We start from the raw sequence: 17,719 nt of genomic DNA, 5'->3' as shown, positions 1-17,719 counted from the left end.
GTGTGTGTGTATATATATAATTTTTTGGAGGGTAGTTTGTATTGCTTATTGTCTGTCTCCTGTGAAGGACTTTAAGTGTTAAAAGAGTAGAGATTTTTGTCTTTTTTAGTCGCTATTATATTCCAAACCTTGTATAATTCCTTATGCACAGAAGGTATTCAGTAAATATTTGTTAAATGAATAAACAGTTTATAATAATTTATTTGGGAAGTATGCTATAGTATTTAACTGTCTCTGTCAAGTCCTCAGATACTTCATCTAAATCTAGTTGGCTCTGGTCTTTTAGAACTGATATCTCCATAGGCACTGACCTGAAGACAAATTTTTGGTGACAGAAACATTGAATATCCATAGTTTCTTGAAAGCAGTATGTTTATCCTTTTATTTAGGATCTGTGTAGGCTTTGGAGTTGTTCACCCAGCCCTGGCACAGCCTTATAAAACTTCTGTTTTATTTGAATGAGTTGTCCCCAAACTTAACCATGCATCAGAAATTTAATTTAAATTTTGAATTTTATATTATTGAAACTCAGTATTATTTTTGAATACTTAAAATTACAGACTCAGTACCTTTGAGATGAAACCTGGACACTTGTAGTTGTAACAAGGTAATTCTGATGCAGGCAGTCCATAGATTGTCACTTGGAAACCACTGCTTTAAGGTTTTTGATGTGAAAAATAGATAGCAAAAACTCTCTAATAACCAGTTAAAGTATTTCAAGTAGCATTCCTCTAATTAGTGATGCTTCCTCTCCAAGCCATAAATGAAGGGGAGTTGTGTGGAAATGTAGGCTTACATTGCTATTCCTGCATTTGAGTTTTTTCCAGCTCACCCCCCTCTCTCAGAGCTTCTGTAATACTCAGTGGAAATGTAGCTTTCAACTATAATAGTTTCACCATCCCACCTCTGCCAAAAAGAGGTTTCCTGACCGCCATGCTCCCTCTTACTAATAATAATGAGCCAGTTATTTCTTGTAAATGTTATCACATATATGGACACAACCGTAACACTTGAATGAAGAGTATTCTGTTCACCTAAGGTATACTCTTGAGCTAGTTTAAGAAAAATATTTGAGTCATTCATTTAACAAATATTTAGTTATGTTGTATAAGAAGCCTGTTGGGGATAAATGAGGGCGCTCTGAAAAAAAACATTATTACCTTCTGGAGGGCAGGTCCCTTGTAGTACAGGCTTCCCCCACTAGGCGAGTGTTCTAGGAACCCACCCGTATCAGTCAGGGTAGATGGTTTTGTTGTGAGAGGATGCATTCAGCTTCAGTGAATTATTTTGAAGACTTATGGTGGGTGATTTATGAGCGCACCTGCCCATACGGCGCTGAGCGTTCAGCAGTTTTTGACCGAAAACTACATGATCCCATGCCATGCACTTTCTATTCACCTGATCTCGCCCCAGGTGACTTCTTTGTTTCCCTGGATGAAAAAAGTCCTCAAAAGGAAACTTTTTGCTCATGTGGGAGAGGTAAAACAAAAAATGGCAGAAACACGAAAAGGCATCAAAATTGACAAATTCAAAAACCATTTTGAGCAGTGGGGAAAAAAGTCTTGATAAGTGTATTGCATCAAGTAGAGAGTACTTTGAAGGTGACTGAAGTTTAAACATGTAAAAATAAATACACAATTTTTTATAAATAAATTACAGGATTTGAGGGGGGAGTCCCCTCCTCATAGTGAGGGATTGGAAGGACCACAGGTGTAAGTCAGACAGACCTGCATTTGACCTCTAATTCGACTTTTTACTGCCTGTATGATTTTGGGTAGATATTTTAAGCATCTCTATAATGATCATAATAACTACCTTTAAGATTATGAGGGAAGAACCTTGGCTGGATGCCATGGAAGAAAATTGAGATGTATATAAATTGGTCCTTTCCTGCAGGGTACTTCAATATAATCAATTATTTACAAAATTTTTAAGAAGTAATGATTGGGGACTATAACATGGAGATACAATCAAAGTGCTAGAATCCATCCCTCGGGTATTTTTAACCCATCGCTGGTATTTTTCACTGCCCATCCCTGTACATTTCTGTAATGTTGGAGTGGCTCCTGGAGAAAAGGAAATGAAGGGACGAATATGAGACATTGGGATGGAGTTGTGTTGGGAGCAAAGCAGAGGGTATATGGAGAATAATGGTGCTGGAGTCAAGTAGAGAAACGGGGCAGGTGGGGGAGTATGACCTTCATTGTAAGAAGGGAACAATGAATTCGGTTTTAGCCAAACATTTTTGAATTTGGAATAAATGCTTTGAAATGCTATAAAGCTACAGAACAAACTCATTGTGATTTAACAGCACTTTTTTGAAGTTTGGATCTTAGTGGCTCAGTAAGCAATCAGGAAAGTTTTCTAGGCTGTAACAATAAGAATTAAGACATGAAGCCAGGATCAGAATAGTGCATATAAGAAGCAATGGGGAAACAGAGACAAAAAAGGAGAAAGATAGGAGAAAGCAGGAAACAGCCGAAAAGAAAGTCAAGGGAAATGATTTTTTCCATTTGTTTAATGGGAACATAAAACATGAATAGGCGAGTCACAGCTTACTTGGCGAAGAGCTTACTTGGTCAATAGCAGGCCATGCGTGTAACAAAGTTGTAAGACTGTTAGAACTTCATTGTTGCCAAGTTTTGAGAAAATATTTAAATGATACCGTTATGGGAATAAAGATTAAAGTAACATTTAGAACATGGCATTATATTAAAAATTCAAATATTAAGTCTGACAATTGTAAGATTTTATCATCTAGAAACATCCATAGATGGATGCAAAAAATTTATTCATGAGGATCTGTACTGTAGCATTGTTTGTAGTAGTGAACCTTTGGAAACAAGTGTCTGTCAGTAGGAGGTTAGTTATATAAGTTATGAAGTGGGACGATGACAACTCGTGTCTGGCCATTTGGGGGCAGAGTGAAAGAAGAGAATGGAAGAAGGAAAGGAGGAGGTGGACTAGCTGAGGGTGGAAGGGAGAAGGCAGTGTGGGCACACATGAAAATGGGAGTGAGAAATTGTGTTAGCTGAAAAGAAAATCACAGTTTTCCCCTTTAATCTTTTCCCCATGGTACCTAAATATTAATCCTACTTTATTTTTATGGCCCAAGTTAAGCATTCCAATATTTTTTTACAAAATACCAAAAGATAATAAAGATTAAAAATAAAAACATTTCAGAAGTGATGGTGTATAAATTAAGAATCTTTCATTGCCATTGCTCCCCAGTTCCAAGAGAGGTGGTCATTGCTACCTTTCATGTGTGTTCTTCCAGACCTTTTTATTTTTTGATGTGTATGTATGTGCATATAAATAATTTTTTAATAAAAAATAAGATTTTATAAAGTTTTTAGTCAATAATATTATCTATAACTTCTAAAAAATACTTGTATATATAAATAGGTCCATGTTGTACATTTGTAGTAGACTTTATAAAATGACATGAAATTCAATGGTGATGTTAAAATACTCTATCACTCAATTATGTTACTTTACTTTTAAGTGGAAAAAGTTAAAAAATATAACTGAAGATATAGTATCTGTAACTCTTGACATATCATTTTTGTTCCCCCTGCCCAGCACACTTTCATGCATGCTTTAAATTTGGGCCCTGGCTGGTATAGCTCAGTGGATTGAGCACAGACCTGCGAACCAAAGGGTCTCTGGTTAGATTCCCAGTCGACACATACCTGGGTTGCGGGTCAGGTCCCCAGTTGGGGACATGTGAGGGGCAACCACACACTGATGTTTCTCCCCCTCTCTTTCCCTTCCCCTCTTTCTAAAAAATTAAATAAATAAAATCTTAAATATAAATAAATCAATCTAGACTAACAGTAAAACTTATACACAGCTCTAATTATTTCACCTTCTTTTATTTACATTTAGGTTCTCCACTGATTCAGGGGTAACTACTGAATCTGATGTACGGAAAACCATACACTATGGAAATTGTGTAAAACAGAACATCGATAGTACAATAGAGGTATTTTATCTTTAAACTGTAATGTGCACTAATTTCTTTCTTAACTACCATTTTTATGTCTGTTAGTAATTATCGAATAAATAGTTGCTGAGAACTAAGCATAATAAATATGAGGATAATGCCTAATATGAAAGACCCAGAAGAATAGAGGGTTTTTTTCCCTGAATATTTTCTCATTTAAAACTTGTCTTATTTTGTATTACATGGGCTATGTAACAAATTAGTTTCAGTGCCCTGGCTGGCAGCCTTTCTTCTCACCATGGGAAGCTGGGCCAGATCATCTCTAGAATAGTCTTTAGGGATCTCCTGAACCCAAGATGCTAGAGCTGGAACAATGGATGAGGCTTCCTTTAGCACTGGCCAAGAGATATATAAAAGCCCTCATCTTTTACCATATAAGCCATATAGGTAAACCACCTTCTGCCTCTCCTCAATATTGTGTGTAGTCCCGATTTATGGTGGCTTTTTTCAGACTTAGAACTGCCAAACCCTGGTCTTAGTAGATTTTTAGTTCTTAAGTTTTAAAAAAATGAAGATTCTGGATATAAAGGAGAGATACTGGCTACATTTTTTTATTCTTCCATACCCATCCGGTGTGGAGTATCTCTTTGATTGACATTCAGATAATTAGTGAATAAAGAAATACTTTCATGCTAAGAACATGTTTACATTTTTAAAAACCAATTATGTCTTTTTCTGTTTATAAAAATAATTTGTATTTATAGAAAATTGGATACTATTAATAAGTGCTGAGGAGAATAGAAATTTGCTTGTAGCAAAGCCAGCCATTGTTAATGTTACTTAAAATCAAATACACACATCTTATTCATTATATTTAAGAAGTGTCTTTATTTTACCCTTGAACATATGTTAATAATTATAAATATGTAAATATTTTCTCATTTTGCATCTTTGTTAAATTCACAGTAGTAAGTACAATTATGTAGTAGAATTATTCACTAGAATTATTTTTAATTAAGAACTAAAATTTATTAAAATTCGTAGTTTTCTAAGAAATAGGATTTTTTTTAAAAGATACTTGAGAGTAGAAGTTTAAAAATAAGTTGTGCATAATTAGTGTAAATAAGTGTGTCATATTTTGCTTTTTAATTTAGTCTTCTGGTGGTGAATTTGGAGTGGAACAGGAAACAAATATGGTTAAGTTGCTGGAAAAACAGTACCAAGAACAATTAGAAGAAGAAGTAGCTAAAGTAAGTTCATGGTTTGTCTGGAAGATTATTGTGGTTTGTATTCCCTTTGAATCTTCAAAAAATGTAGTTTTATTGATGGCAGTGCACTTTTTTTTTTTTTGTTACAAGTTTCATACACATCTTTAAGTTGTCAGATACTGGTATCAACCAACAATTGCCTTTAAGCGAATGTCTTTGTGGGAAGCATCTTCTCTTGATGTGGAATAGTACAATAATTAGAAACTTTTTAGAATACCAAAACAAGTTTTTGTAAATTTGTTACCTTGTGAGCAGTTCCCTTATGAAGGAGTTTGGTCTTCCTTAAAGGTGGGGAATATGGTAGGAAATGAGAAAGAAGGTGGTTGCTCCTTTCTGTATTACCTTTGCCTATCTTCTCCCAGAGAAGTTACTGTGGTAGTCATATTTATATATACTCTTAGCTGCTATGCCCAGAGCCATTCTTTTAAGCTCTTGAATACCAAGTATATCACCTAGTGTACCTTTATGATCCCATTTCTTTTGTCTTTGTATTCTCTTTAAAAATGAACATATCTGATTGAGTCCTTACATCCAGCAGCTGAATTCTGAGTTTGTCAGCCCATTTTTTTACATTATTTCAACTGTTCCAGTATAACAGCCCCAGTGGAGTATATGTATTTCTAAGGAGGTTAATTGATAGGATATATAGGAAATACGTAAAGAATTAGGTTAAACATAAATTGGATGAAGAGGTTAAGACCCAAGGAAATATGTAGGCCATAAGGACTTACCTCTGTATCTGAATTGAATGTTTAGTTCCTGGATATCAAACTAAAAAGTTGAAGCACCATCACTTTTATGTAGCTCTTATTATCTAGTTATTCAGAGAAATGAAGGTTTTCTGTAGCACTTAGCTCTTACATAAATTTCTCAGTGGAATGTTATAAGAGGGCATCATAGGATAGCAATGCAGAGCATGAGGTTTAGTAAAGGATACATGCTTTAAATTCTTGTACTTCTGGTTTACTAGATTTATGATGTTAGGAGAGTTACTCAACTTCTGAGTCTCAGTTCTCCCAATGTTAAAGAGGAAAATAATAAGTACAATAGTAATTCTTATAAAAATTCAATAAATTAATATATATAAAGCACCTAGTAGATAGCAAAAACTCATAAATGTATTTTTAAAGTAGTCATATTACTGTGATAATGGAGATGATATAAGTATGTTTTGTAAAGCTTCATTCATCCAAGCTGATAGCAGAGCACCAAAGTACAAGTCAGTGAAAACTGTTCCAAAGGCAACCAAGGAATTATGGTCCAAGAAACAACATGATGCCCCACCTCGATTCTAGAATAATACAGATTGTTGGTATTAGTCACCAGTACTGACTGGATTATATGCTACCCTATATCTCTCTACCCTATATCTCTTTATGTGGTGATGAGAAAAGATTGAAAATCATTGTTTTAAAAGCACAGGGTAAGTAGAAGAAGCCTAAAACGTGTAGTGATTATCAGTATAGATCACAATAGAGTCAACTGGTGATTTGACATTCATTTACATTCCACTGTCAGGCAGTATTCTGAGTGCTCAGAAAAGAGAAGAAAACTTTGCTCCGATAGACCTTGCATTCTAATTGGTGCAGATGACAATGCACAGATGATAAGTACTCTGAATAGAAGAACCAACTTGAGTAATAAGACTGGAAAATTCTGTGGGGATTAAACATTATATATATTATACAGAATTATCACAGACAGCCTCACTTTTAAAGTGAGGTTAAGTGAGATCTGGAAGGAAGTTAGAGAATAGATCATGAAGGTGACAGGTTGAGCAACTTTTTAAAAAGTGGGATGTAAGAGAAAGAGGGAAGTCAGGAATTACTCCAAGAATGTCTCTAACAGGTAGCCATGGAGACTGGGCAAGAGTATGAAGGCCACCTGCCCAGCTGCCAGTTGTGCAGGTTTGCTTCAGTCCTGCCACTCCCAGGACTGCAGGGGACCCATTCGGTGAAATACTGTGAAATCCTGGCACAGATGTATCTCCTCAGCAAGTGTAACCAGATAGCAGAGGGAGAAATACAGGGAAAGGGGCAAGGGCATTCCCTTCATGGTAAAATATTACTCCAACTTATTTGACTTAAGTGGAGAAACCAAGTTGCTATTTACTTAGGTGTTGGATGGAGGATAGAAAAGACTACATAGCAATAGTTTCTGGAGAGGAATGGGAGACTTAAGAATTACAATTTCGACCTATTAAATGCAAATCACTTGTTAAATGTCTAAATATAAATGTGAGGAACTGGTTGGATATGTAAACCTCAAGTCCAGCAAACAAGATAAAAGTAGACATGTAAATATGGTAGTTAGTATATGGGACAATATTTTTCAGACTGTGAGTTGTAACTTATTTTTAAGTTAAGACATCAGTTTATTGCTTTGTGACCAGGATTTTAAATATAAATAGAAAGGTTCAATTATATAAAGACACACAGGTACATATGTTTGCTTTGGGCCACAGTATAAAACATTTTTTATTGTTTTGTGTATGTTTACTATGGTTGCAATGAAAAAAATTGAAAAACACTAATACAGTGAGTATTAATAAAGAGGGGTCTAGGAGAGCCTGGAGATTGCCCATGTTTAGAAGTTAGAGAAACGAGGAAGAACAGTGGAGATGGAGAGGAGCACTAATTTAAATATGGAAAGAGCAAAGGACTGTATTACAGAAGACAAGTAATAAATGTGTATGAAGAAAATATTAAACTGAAAGTTCTGAACTTCCAGCCAAGATGGAAGCATGGGTAGATACACTTTGCCTCCTTGCACAACCAAAAGAAGGACAACAACAAATTTATAAACAAAAAATAACAAGAACTGCCAGAAAATCAAATTGTGTGGAAATCCAACAACCAGGGTGTTAAAGAAGAAACATTCATTCAGACTGGTAGGAGGGGCAGAGACTGGCATGGCAAGGTGGCTGTTGACAGACTGGGCAGTCCCACATTTGCAAGCAGAAAAACCAAAAGGAACAACTGGGGAGTGAGACAGACCACACAACCTAGGGTTCCAGCGTGGGGAAATAAAGCCTCAAAACTTCTGACTGTCAAAACCTGTGTGGGTTTTGACAACAGGAGAAACTCCCAGCTTTGAAGAGAGTTTGTTGGAGAGACCCACAGGGTCCTAGAATGTACACAAACCACCCCCACCTAGGAATCAGCACCAGAAGGGCCCAATTTGCTTGTGGGTAACAGGGGAAGTGGCTGAAAGCTGGCTGAGACCTGAGCAAGTGACATTGTTCCTTCTCAGACCCCTCCCCAACATACAGCACCACAGTGCAGCAACATGGCTCACCCTGCCCTGGTGAATAACTAAGGCTCTGCCCCGTACAACATAAAAGATTCACTAAGATAAAATAAGTAAGTAAATAAATAAATATCCATATCCCAAATGAAAGAACAGGTCAAAGCTCCAAGAAAAAATACAACTAAATGATGAAGAGATAGTCAGCCTATCAGATGGATAGTTCAAAACAATGGTAATCAGGATGCTCACAGAAATGGTTGAGTATGGTCACAAAGTAAGAAAAAATGAAGGGTATGTAAAGTAAAATAAAGCAAAATGTACAGGGAACCCACAGTGAAGGGAAGGACCAGGATTCAAATCAACGATTGGGAGCAGAAGGAAGAAATAAGCATTCAGCTGAACAGAATGAAGAAACAAGAACTCAGAAAAATGAGGAGAGGCTTAGGAACTTCTGGGGCAACTTAAATGTTCCAACATCCGAATCATAGGGGTGCTAGAAGGAGAAGAGGAAGAGCAAGAAATTGAAAACTTATTTGAAAATGTAACGAAAGAGAACTTCCCCAATCTGGTAAAGAAAATAGACTTTCTAGAAGTCAGGGAAGCTGAGAGAGTCCCACAGAAGTTGAACCCAAGGAAGCACACCCCAAGGCACATCATAATTACATTACCCAAGATCAAAGGTAAGGAGAGAATCTTAAAAGCAGAAAGAGAAAAAGAGACAGTTACCTACAAAGGAGGTTCCCATAGACTGTCACCTGATTTCTCAAAATAAACCTTGCAGGCAAGAAGGGGGTGGAAAGAGTATTGAAAGTCATGAAATGCAAGAACTTACATCCAAAATTACTCTATCCAGCAAAGCTATAAATAGGAAGGGTGGATAAACTGCTTCTCAGATAAGGTCAAGTTAAAGGAGTTCATCACTACCAATACCTTATTATATGAAATGTTAAAGGGACTTTTCTAGGAAAAAGAAGATAAAAAATATGAACAGTAAAATGACAAGAAACTCACAACTATCAACATCCAAACCTAAAAACAAAAACAAAGTAAGCAAACTAGAACAGGAACAGAATCACGGAAGTGGAGATCACATGGAAGGTTATCGGGGAGTAGTAGGGGGAATAGGGGAAAAGGTACAGGGAATAAGAAGCACAAATGGTAGGTACAAAATAGGGGGAGATTAAGAACAGTATAGGAAATGGAGAAGCCAAAGAACTTATATGTACGACCCATGGATATGAACTAAGTGGGGGAGGGGGGTGCTGGTAGAAGGGGGTGTGCAGGGATGAGGGAAGTAAAGGGTAGAAATGGGACAACTATAATAGCATAATCAATAAAATATATTTTTAAAAATACAAAGAAGAAAATGTATTAAACTGTGTCATGTGTATCTGATGAGAAAGATTAAAACTGTAAATTAACCATTGGATTTAAAACGCATAACCACTGGTGACTTTCACAAGACGTTTGATGGGGTGGTGTAGACAAACTGATTAGAATGGAATTGAGAGAATGAAGGAGAAGCATGAAGAGAGTGAAGAAGAAGAATGAACAGACTTTACTTGAAAGAGGAACAGAGAAATCCAGTGGTAGCTAAAGGGTGTTAAGTGGTAGATTTTTGTTGTTGCTATTTTCTTGGTTTAAGTAAGATGAGAGATTTCTCATCATATTTCTATGTTAATATGATTAAGTAGAGGAGGGGAACAACTCATTCAGGAGAGAGAGGAACAGTTGCTAGAACAGGTGTCCTTGAGCAAATGAGAGGCAATGTCATGCCCTGGACAGCTGCCATTAGCTTGGAGCAAGACAGTTTAATCCATAATAAAAGAAGGAAGGCAGAAGATATTTGGTTCATGATTCGGGTGTTTTCAAATAAGGCATTTGGAGCCTGTGGAAGTTCTCTTCTGATTGCTAAATCTGTTTTCTTACTAAAATAAGAATCAAGATCGGTACCTGAGAATCCAAAAGAATGAGATGATGTTGGAGCTTTAAAGGGAGGGAGAAAAGGGCTGGCTAGGAGAAGGAATAAAAAATGGAAAACAAAACAGAAAATTTTTAAATTATATTTTATTGCTTATGCTATTACAGTTGTCCTGGTTTTCCCCCCTTTACCCAACTCCACCCAGCACCCCTCACTCCCTCAGGCAATTCCCACACCATTGTTCATGTCCGTGGGTCATGCGTATAAGTTCTTTGGCTACTCCATTTCCTATACTGTAATTTACATCCTCATGGCTATTCTGTAACTACCTATTTGAACTTCTTAATCCCCTCACCCCTTCACCCATTCCACCATACCCCCATCCCATCTGGCAACCACAAAAATGCTGTCCGTATCTATCCATGATCGTGTCTCTGTTATTCTTGTTTGCTTAGTTTGTTTTTTAGATTTCAATTGTTGATAGATATGTATTTTTACCATATTATTGTTCACAATTTTAATCTTAAATAAGTCCCTTTAACATTTCTTATAATAATGGTTTGGTGATGATGAACTTGCTGTTTTTCTTGTCTGGGAAGCTCTTTATCTGCCCTTTGGTTCTAAATGATAGCTTTGTTGGGTAGAGCAATCTTGGCTGTAGGTCTCTGCTTTTCATGACTTTGAATATTTCTTGCCAATCCCTTCTAGCCTGCAAAGTTTCTTTTGAGAATCTGCTGACAGTCTTTATGGGAACTCCCCTACAGGTAACTAACTTCTTTTCTCTTGCTGCTTTTAAGATTCTCTCTTTATCTTTAACCTTTGGCATTTTAATTATGACGTGTCTTAGTGTGGACCTCTTTGCATCCATCTTGTTTGCGACTCTCTGTGTTTCCTGGACTTGCATGTCTGTTTCCTTCACCAAATTAGAGAAGTTTTCTTTCATTTTTTTCAAATAGATTTCCAGTTTCTTTCTCTTTCTCTTCTTCTGGCACCCCTAGGATGTGAATGTTGGACCTCTTGAAGTTGTCCCAGAGGCTACTTATACTACCCTCATTTTGGGGGATTCCTTTTTTTTTTTTCTGTTCTGATTTAATGTTTTTTTGCTTCCTCATGTTCCAAATCATTGATTTGATTCTCAGCCTCATTCACTCTAGTGTTGATTCCCTGCAAATTGTTTTTTATTTCAATTAGTATATATTTCATTTCTGCCTGGGTCTTTTTAACGTTGCTGAGGTCCTTACTAAGTCCTTTGAGCATCCTTATAACCAATGTTTTGAATTCTGCATCTGATAGATTGCTTGTCTCCATCTTGTTTAGCTTTTTTTTAGTTTTAAAGTTTAGTTTAAAACTTTAGTTTAAAGTTTTAGTTTAATCTTTCATTTGGGTTCTTTTTCTCCTCATTTTGGCAGCCTCCCTGTGTTTCTTTCTATGTATTAAATAGAACAGTTATGACTCCCTGACTTGGTAGTGTAGCCTAATATAGTAGGTGTCCAATAGGGTCCAGTGGCACAGACTCCCCATCACCCAAGCTGGGTACTCGAGGTGTGCCCTTTGTTTGGGTTGAGTACACCACCTCTTCTTGTTGAACCTGGTTACTGTTGGCAAATCAGTGGGAGGGATTTACCCAGGCCAGTCAGCTGCAAGGATTGGCTCTGACCACTGAGCATGAACCTCCTCCTTCCATGGAGGTTGTGCAGGGCCAGGGTGATGGTAGTTCGATGTCATCTGTAGCTGTCCACTGGGTGTGCTGGTCCTGGGGTTTCCCAGATAGTGCAGGCCAAGATCAGCACCAACCTGTGTTTTGCCCAGGGCCACTCTGCCTGAGCTGTGAAGCAATCTGAGATGGCTGCTATTTGTCCTGGGCTTAGAGATTCCCAGGTGAAGCCAAGCTGTGAATCTAGGCTGGCTGCTGCTAGTGCTGGACCTGGGGCTCACTGAGGCCAACTCTTGCTTGTTTGAGAGTATTTAGGAACTTGTGAAGCATAAGCCAAGACCTGCCATTCATATGGAAAAGGAGCTTGTGTGGCCCATAAGGTTGGATGGGATAGAGTCTTGGGGATCTTGAGAATGGTCAAACAGTGTTAGCTGGTTTGATGGAGTCCAGATATGGCACCAGCTTGCCAGTTCTGTGGCTCTTTGGGGGGAGAGTTTAGAAAAGGGTCAGTGGCCTCTGCTCACCTTGAAGCCAGACACTTCAGTTTCTGTCAGTGTGCCACTGGTGCCTTTCATGCTGCTACCCCAGTGCTGGAGCTCAGAGGGCGTGAGCCTGAGCGGATGAGTCCATGTGTGGGTTCTTTAAGAGGAACTGCTTGGGGCTTCAGAATTTTCTTTTACAGACTCAATCCCCGCTGGATTTTGCGGCCAAATTGTGGGGACTTATTTTCCTGGGCTTGGGTCCTGGTGTGGGGCTGGGATTCCTCACTCCCAAGATATTCTTCCCAAATTTCTGTACACTACATGAAGGTGTAGGACCAGCCCATGCCACATCTGCCCCTCCTACCAGTCTGGATGGGTGTGGTGTCTTTAATTCCATGGTTGTCAGACTTCCATTCAACTCAATTTCTGACAGTTCTGAGTGATGACTGTTCTATATTTTAGTTGTAATTTTGATGTGGTTGTGCAAAGCGGGAAGCCATATCTGCCCATGACGCCATCTTGACCAGAAGGGACAACAGACATTCAGTAGACTCGCCCAGTGTTGCTGAGGGCCCATTTCAAGGATGGGGGTTATGAATTTAAAGTGAGACCAATTACCTTGGTTGGACTTTTTGGTTTTTTCCTCAGTTAAGGTCAGCTACACAGGAAGTTCAAACACATTGTTCTCATGGGATATGTGGATGAGTGCAGAAGCCAGGTTTCTGGTTCACAGAAACTTAAGTTCTGAAATATATATATTGTTCAGAGACTGAATAATGAAATATAAAAACTGGCATTTACTTAATGCACAAGAAGCACAAACTTTCATTCCTTTTAGAGTATTTCAGTAACAATTTCAGTCAACAGTAACCCTCAGTAACAGAGATAACAATGGCTTAAATGTTCTGTTTATAAAAAGCAGAGTTATAAAATACCCTTAAAAGTCTGGGCTTCTTTAGTGTGTTCTGAACTATTCAGAAATTTGGCTTACTGTCTGGGAATAAAAAAATATTTCAAACACTGAAAAAATGGAACTTTTCTATTATGTTTCTTCCTGGCCCAAATGCTTTCTTGGGAATTCTTTCCGTTGCTTGATTTTATGGTTTCTGTGGAATTAGTGGAAAAACTATGCATTGTGCAGAGCCCCAAAGCTCCCTGCTCCAGAGTACCTGCACTACTAGGGTTCTAGCCTACGTCAGCCACCAGAGGGGAGTGTTATCATTCACTAGCTGAGTCCTACTGCTCCCTTGCCTGGTGGAAATGACAAACCTCCTATTTGTTTATTCTTTCCTTTATATCCTTTGCTCTAGGAGACATATCAGCAAAAATATTGCTGTATGGGATATCTGAAATTTTTCTGCCTAGGTTTTGCTCTAGGACTTTATGGTGTTATGACTTACTCAAGATAGATAACCATTGTTTTAAATGCTTCATCTGTATCTTGGTTGCTTCCATTTCATTTTATTCTTCTGAGGATTTCTCTGTTCTTTCATTTGGGACATATGTCTTTGTGTCCCCATTTTGTCTGGCTTTTTGGGTTTGTCTCTATGTATTAGGTAGGTCTGCTATGATTCCCAGGCTTGTAATCAGGGCCTTATGGTGTAGGTAGTTTGTTATCACCTGAGCTAGTTTCTCCAGAAATGTTTCTTGGGTGAGTTATGTGGCCCCTGATGTTGTAGTTGAGTCTTAAATCCTGTTGACCCATTTGTGGGGCTGTTAACCCTCAGGCTGGCTGACTCTAAGGATAGATCTTGTTCATTGTGTATGTTCAGAGGCTGCTCAATGAGGTGACGTTTTTTCCAGCAGGATCTGTTGCTTGCCAGAGTCTCCCTTTGGCTGTGCCTCTGTGTGGCTAGTTAGGTTTAGCTCTGCTGAGATTTGAAGCCCACCACTGGTTGTGTTGGTTCTGGGCCCACTTTATATGGGTTTCTGGTGCAGGTCGGTGTCAGGCATTGTGTGTAACTGGCCTTGTGCTGCCCGTCTGGAATTACCATGCTATTCACTGATTGTGTCTGTGTCTACTGGGGCTGACTGAGCGTGGGAGGGCTGGCTTTCTTCAGCTCTAAGGTAGGGGGAGGTTATTAAAAGGTCCAAGGCTCTGAGGTTGGCATCCACCTGTCCACTGCTTTGCCAGCTTCTAAGGTTGGCTGGCCTCCTCCATAGCCTTTTCAAGAACTGTATAGTGGACCCAAGCTGGCCCCCCCTGCCAGCCCCCTTCCACATGGCATAAGCTTGTTAGGGCAGTGCAACTGGGTTGTGAGGATGGGGCAAATGGCTCCCCTTCTTGTGGATAGCATGGTCAGGCACTCAGTGGAGAGAGTGTGGCCTCTACCTCAGAGCCATATCACTCAGTCTCTGCTACAGTCTCCAACTGCAGCTCTCCCAGGAGGAGCACACCACTGGCTCAGTTTGGATGCAGCCCATTTTCACCACAGGAGCAAGCTCAGCAGAGTGGGGCCAGCAGGACTTGAGAAAACAGATCAAGAGAGTCCTTAGCTGAGGGTAAGGGTGAGCTCCACACCTCACCGTAGCTTTGTAGTTCCACCTGCCTGAACACCATACTGGAGTCTCTGAGGGAGACATGCTCCAGAGGTCTCACCTCTGAGTGTCATTTCTTGAAGATACGTTTTACCAAGCTGTATTACTTGGTTCACTAATTTGTCATGTCTGTTTTTTGACATTTTGCTTAATGGGCATATTTCCCATATGACAGTGTCTAGAACATTATTACCAAACTCTGATTCTGTGGGAGCTGGCATAGGCCTTCATGAAGTCCATTTTGGTAGATGAGATCTAGTAGTGGTGTCGCCTGAGTGGAAGCATATTATGTATAGTGTTTAAGGTGTTTGAACTGTATAGCTGGACACACCTTCATTCAAATCACTGCTATAACATTGTTTAGATTAGACACTTAACATGGCTCCTAATGTTGCTACATTTCCATTTTCTCAGGATTGACTATTGGCAATATAATTATTCTTCCTAATTCTGTTGCACCATTATACCTCTAGGAAGATTTGTTCAGATGTGAAGGGCAATAGTGTAATACCACATTTTAGGAGGTGAAGCTTACATAAGACTACAGGATTTTGAACCCCAACTTTCACCATTTAGTTGCTTTGTGTTTTGGGGGTCAAATTACTTCATCTCACTTCATAATTTTCTCATTAAATTGGGGTAATAATACAATAGTACCTACCTAATAAAAATAAATAAAATTAGCATAAATATATAAATGAAAGATAATGAATTCTTTCATTATGATAAATGAATTTCCTATAATGAGGATTAAAGAAAACAATAGAAATAATAGAAGGATTTAGTAGTTGGTGGCCACAGCATTCATTGTTGTTGTTCATGTTATCATCAGTATTGTTCCACTGAAGCAGGGCTCCATGCAGCACCTAGAGGAGACAGCACCTGGGAGTAAGAAGGCTAGCAGGAACCAGGTGGGAATCAGGAACCCCCAATAGACACATCAGGTTTAAGATGGGACATTAAAGCAGTAGTCCATTTATACCACATGGACCAACAGGGAAAGAGTTGATTGAAGGTCAATAGGCACAAAGGTTTCAAAGGCCAGGCATACTTTATCTTAGACTATGGCAACCAGGCATCCCCCATTGCAAATAATCTATGGAGATAGGACTTGAAATAAAGTTATTGATACGTTTGGTTCTCAAAGGCTTGGATTTTTCAGAACCAAGGCTGCTGGTCAGAATGTCTAACTACCTGTGCTGGATGGGCCAAAAATAAGTAGGGATGTAGGATCATAATTGGAGTGGAAAATGAAATTAAATTACAGAATCATACTTACCAATTACCCAAACCAAGTACTTCACTTCTGGGAATTGTAAGGAAATAAGAAAGGATTTTCATAATGATATAGTTACAAAGATTTTAACACAGTGGTGTTTGAAATAGTGTAAGAATTAAATCAGTCGAAGTGCCCAACACAGAAAATTGATTGAATAAATTTATAATACATTTGTATAACCTGAGACTTGAAACTTATCAAAAATTATATAGAAATATATTTTTAATTTGAAAATATACTCTATAGTTAAGCTGTAAAAGCAAATTATAATACACATTTTTAAAGAAAAATATTCTATCTTTTCATATCTATATTGATATCAAAAGAGAGGAAGACTTGGAAAAGTATTACTGAAGTGTTAGTTGTGATTTTTTTGGAAGAGAGAAATATAAGGACTTTTATTTCCTTCTTTCTGATTTCTGTACTGAACATTCATTGCTGCCACAGTAAGAATTTTAAAACTTTATTTAAAAAGGCCAGTAATATAATACTTTTACTTTAGATTCATTGTAAAATAGGAAATCTTTATCTTCATATCACTTTATCACAGTATTTTAGTTTAAAACCACAAAGCCATGCCTATTTCTAATTAATGTAATTTTGAGTGGCAAGTGCTTTTTAATTCTTGCTGGTATTTATAAATCTAATCCTTTTTTATTTACCTTATTCTGTAGGTCATTGTGTCAATGAGTGTATCATTTGCTCAACAAACTGAACTATCTAGACTATCTGGAGAAAAAGAAGATACTATATCATCAAAACAAGCACATGCTCTCTGTCTACCAGAACAACAACATTTAAATGAAAGGAACTTACCCCAGGGTCCTGTTGGTTTTCAGACTTTCGAGACTACAGACATGAAATTTAAAGAAGAATTTAAACCACTTAGTAAGGAGTTAGGAGAAGATGGGAAGGAAGTCCTTTTACCAAACAGTGATAATCTTGATATACTCGAATCAAAGGACCATGAACTGACTATTTCAGAAGAACTGTTCTCCAAAGATAAAACATTTGGAGCCAGAGAATCTGTAAGTATGCCTCCTTGAATATAATAATATATAAAATTGTGACTTCCTTCACTGTACAAATATTAGCAGTGATGTTTCCTAATGAAGAAGGAAAGAATCAAATCCACTCTTGACTTATGCTTCACATTATGAATGTGTTTTATTATTTGTGAGGTATATGAATGACTTGATATTATTATTAAATAAAACAAGTCTGGTTCGTGGTATTTTTATTTGTCTTACATTATTCATGGTAAAATCTTACTAAGTTACACCTATATTAATTTTGTTTTAGTCAGTTAAGCATACTACAGTTTGACAATATGTATGAATAAAAGATTTACTTTATTTAATAATGATACTATCACAAGAAAA

At 37.8% G+C, this 17,719-nt stretch overlaps 1 protein-coding gene across 6 annotated transcripts in view; it reads left to right on the top strand.

The window, feature by feature from the left end:
- Positions 1–17,719, top strand: part of AKAP9 (A-kinase anchoring protein 9) — a 169,390-nt gene that overhangs the window by 66,345 nt on the left and 85,326 nt on the right. For all 6 annotated transcript variants that reach the window (XM_045827242.1, XM_045827244.1, XM_045827246.1 and 3 more), the window contains 3 exons: positions 3,889–3,985; positions 5,101–5,196; positions 17,012–17,365. In XM_045827242.1, coding sequence (XP_045683198.1) covers positions 3,889–3,985; positions 5,101–5,196; positions 17,012–17,365 — 547 coding nt within the window. The remainder of the gene's footprint in view (positions 1–3,888; positions 3,986–5,100; positions 5,197–17,011; positions 17,366–17,719) is intronic.

Source organism: Phyllostomus hastatus, unplaced genomic scaffold, assembly GCF_019186645.2.
Source record: "Phyllostomus hastatus isolate PE091 unplaced genomic scaffold, TTU_PhHast_1.1 phas_scaffold_78, whole genome shotgun sequence".
Lineage (NCBI taxonomy): Eukaryota > Metazoa > Chordata > Mammalia > Chiroptera > Phyllostomidae > Phyllostomus > Phyllostomus hastatus.
This window is presented reverse-complemented; position numbering and strand designations above follow the sequence as displayed.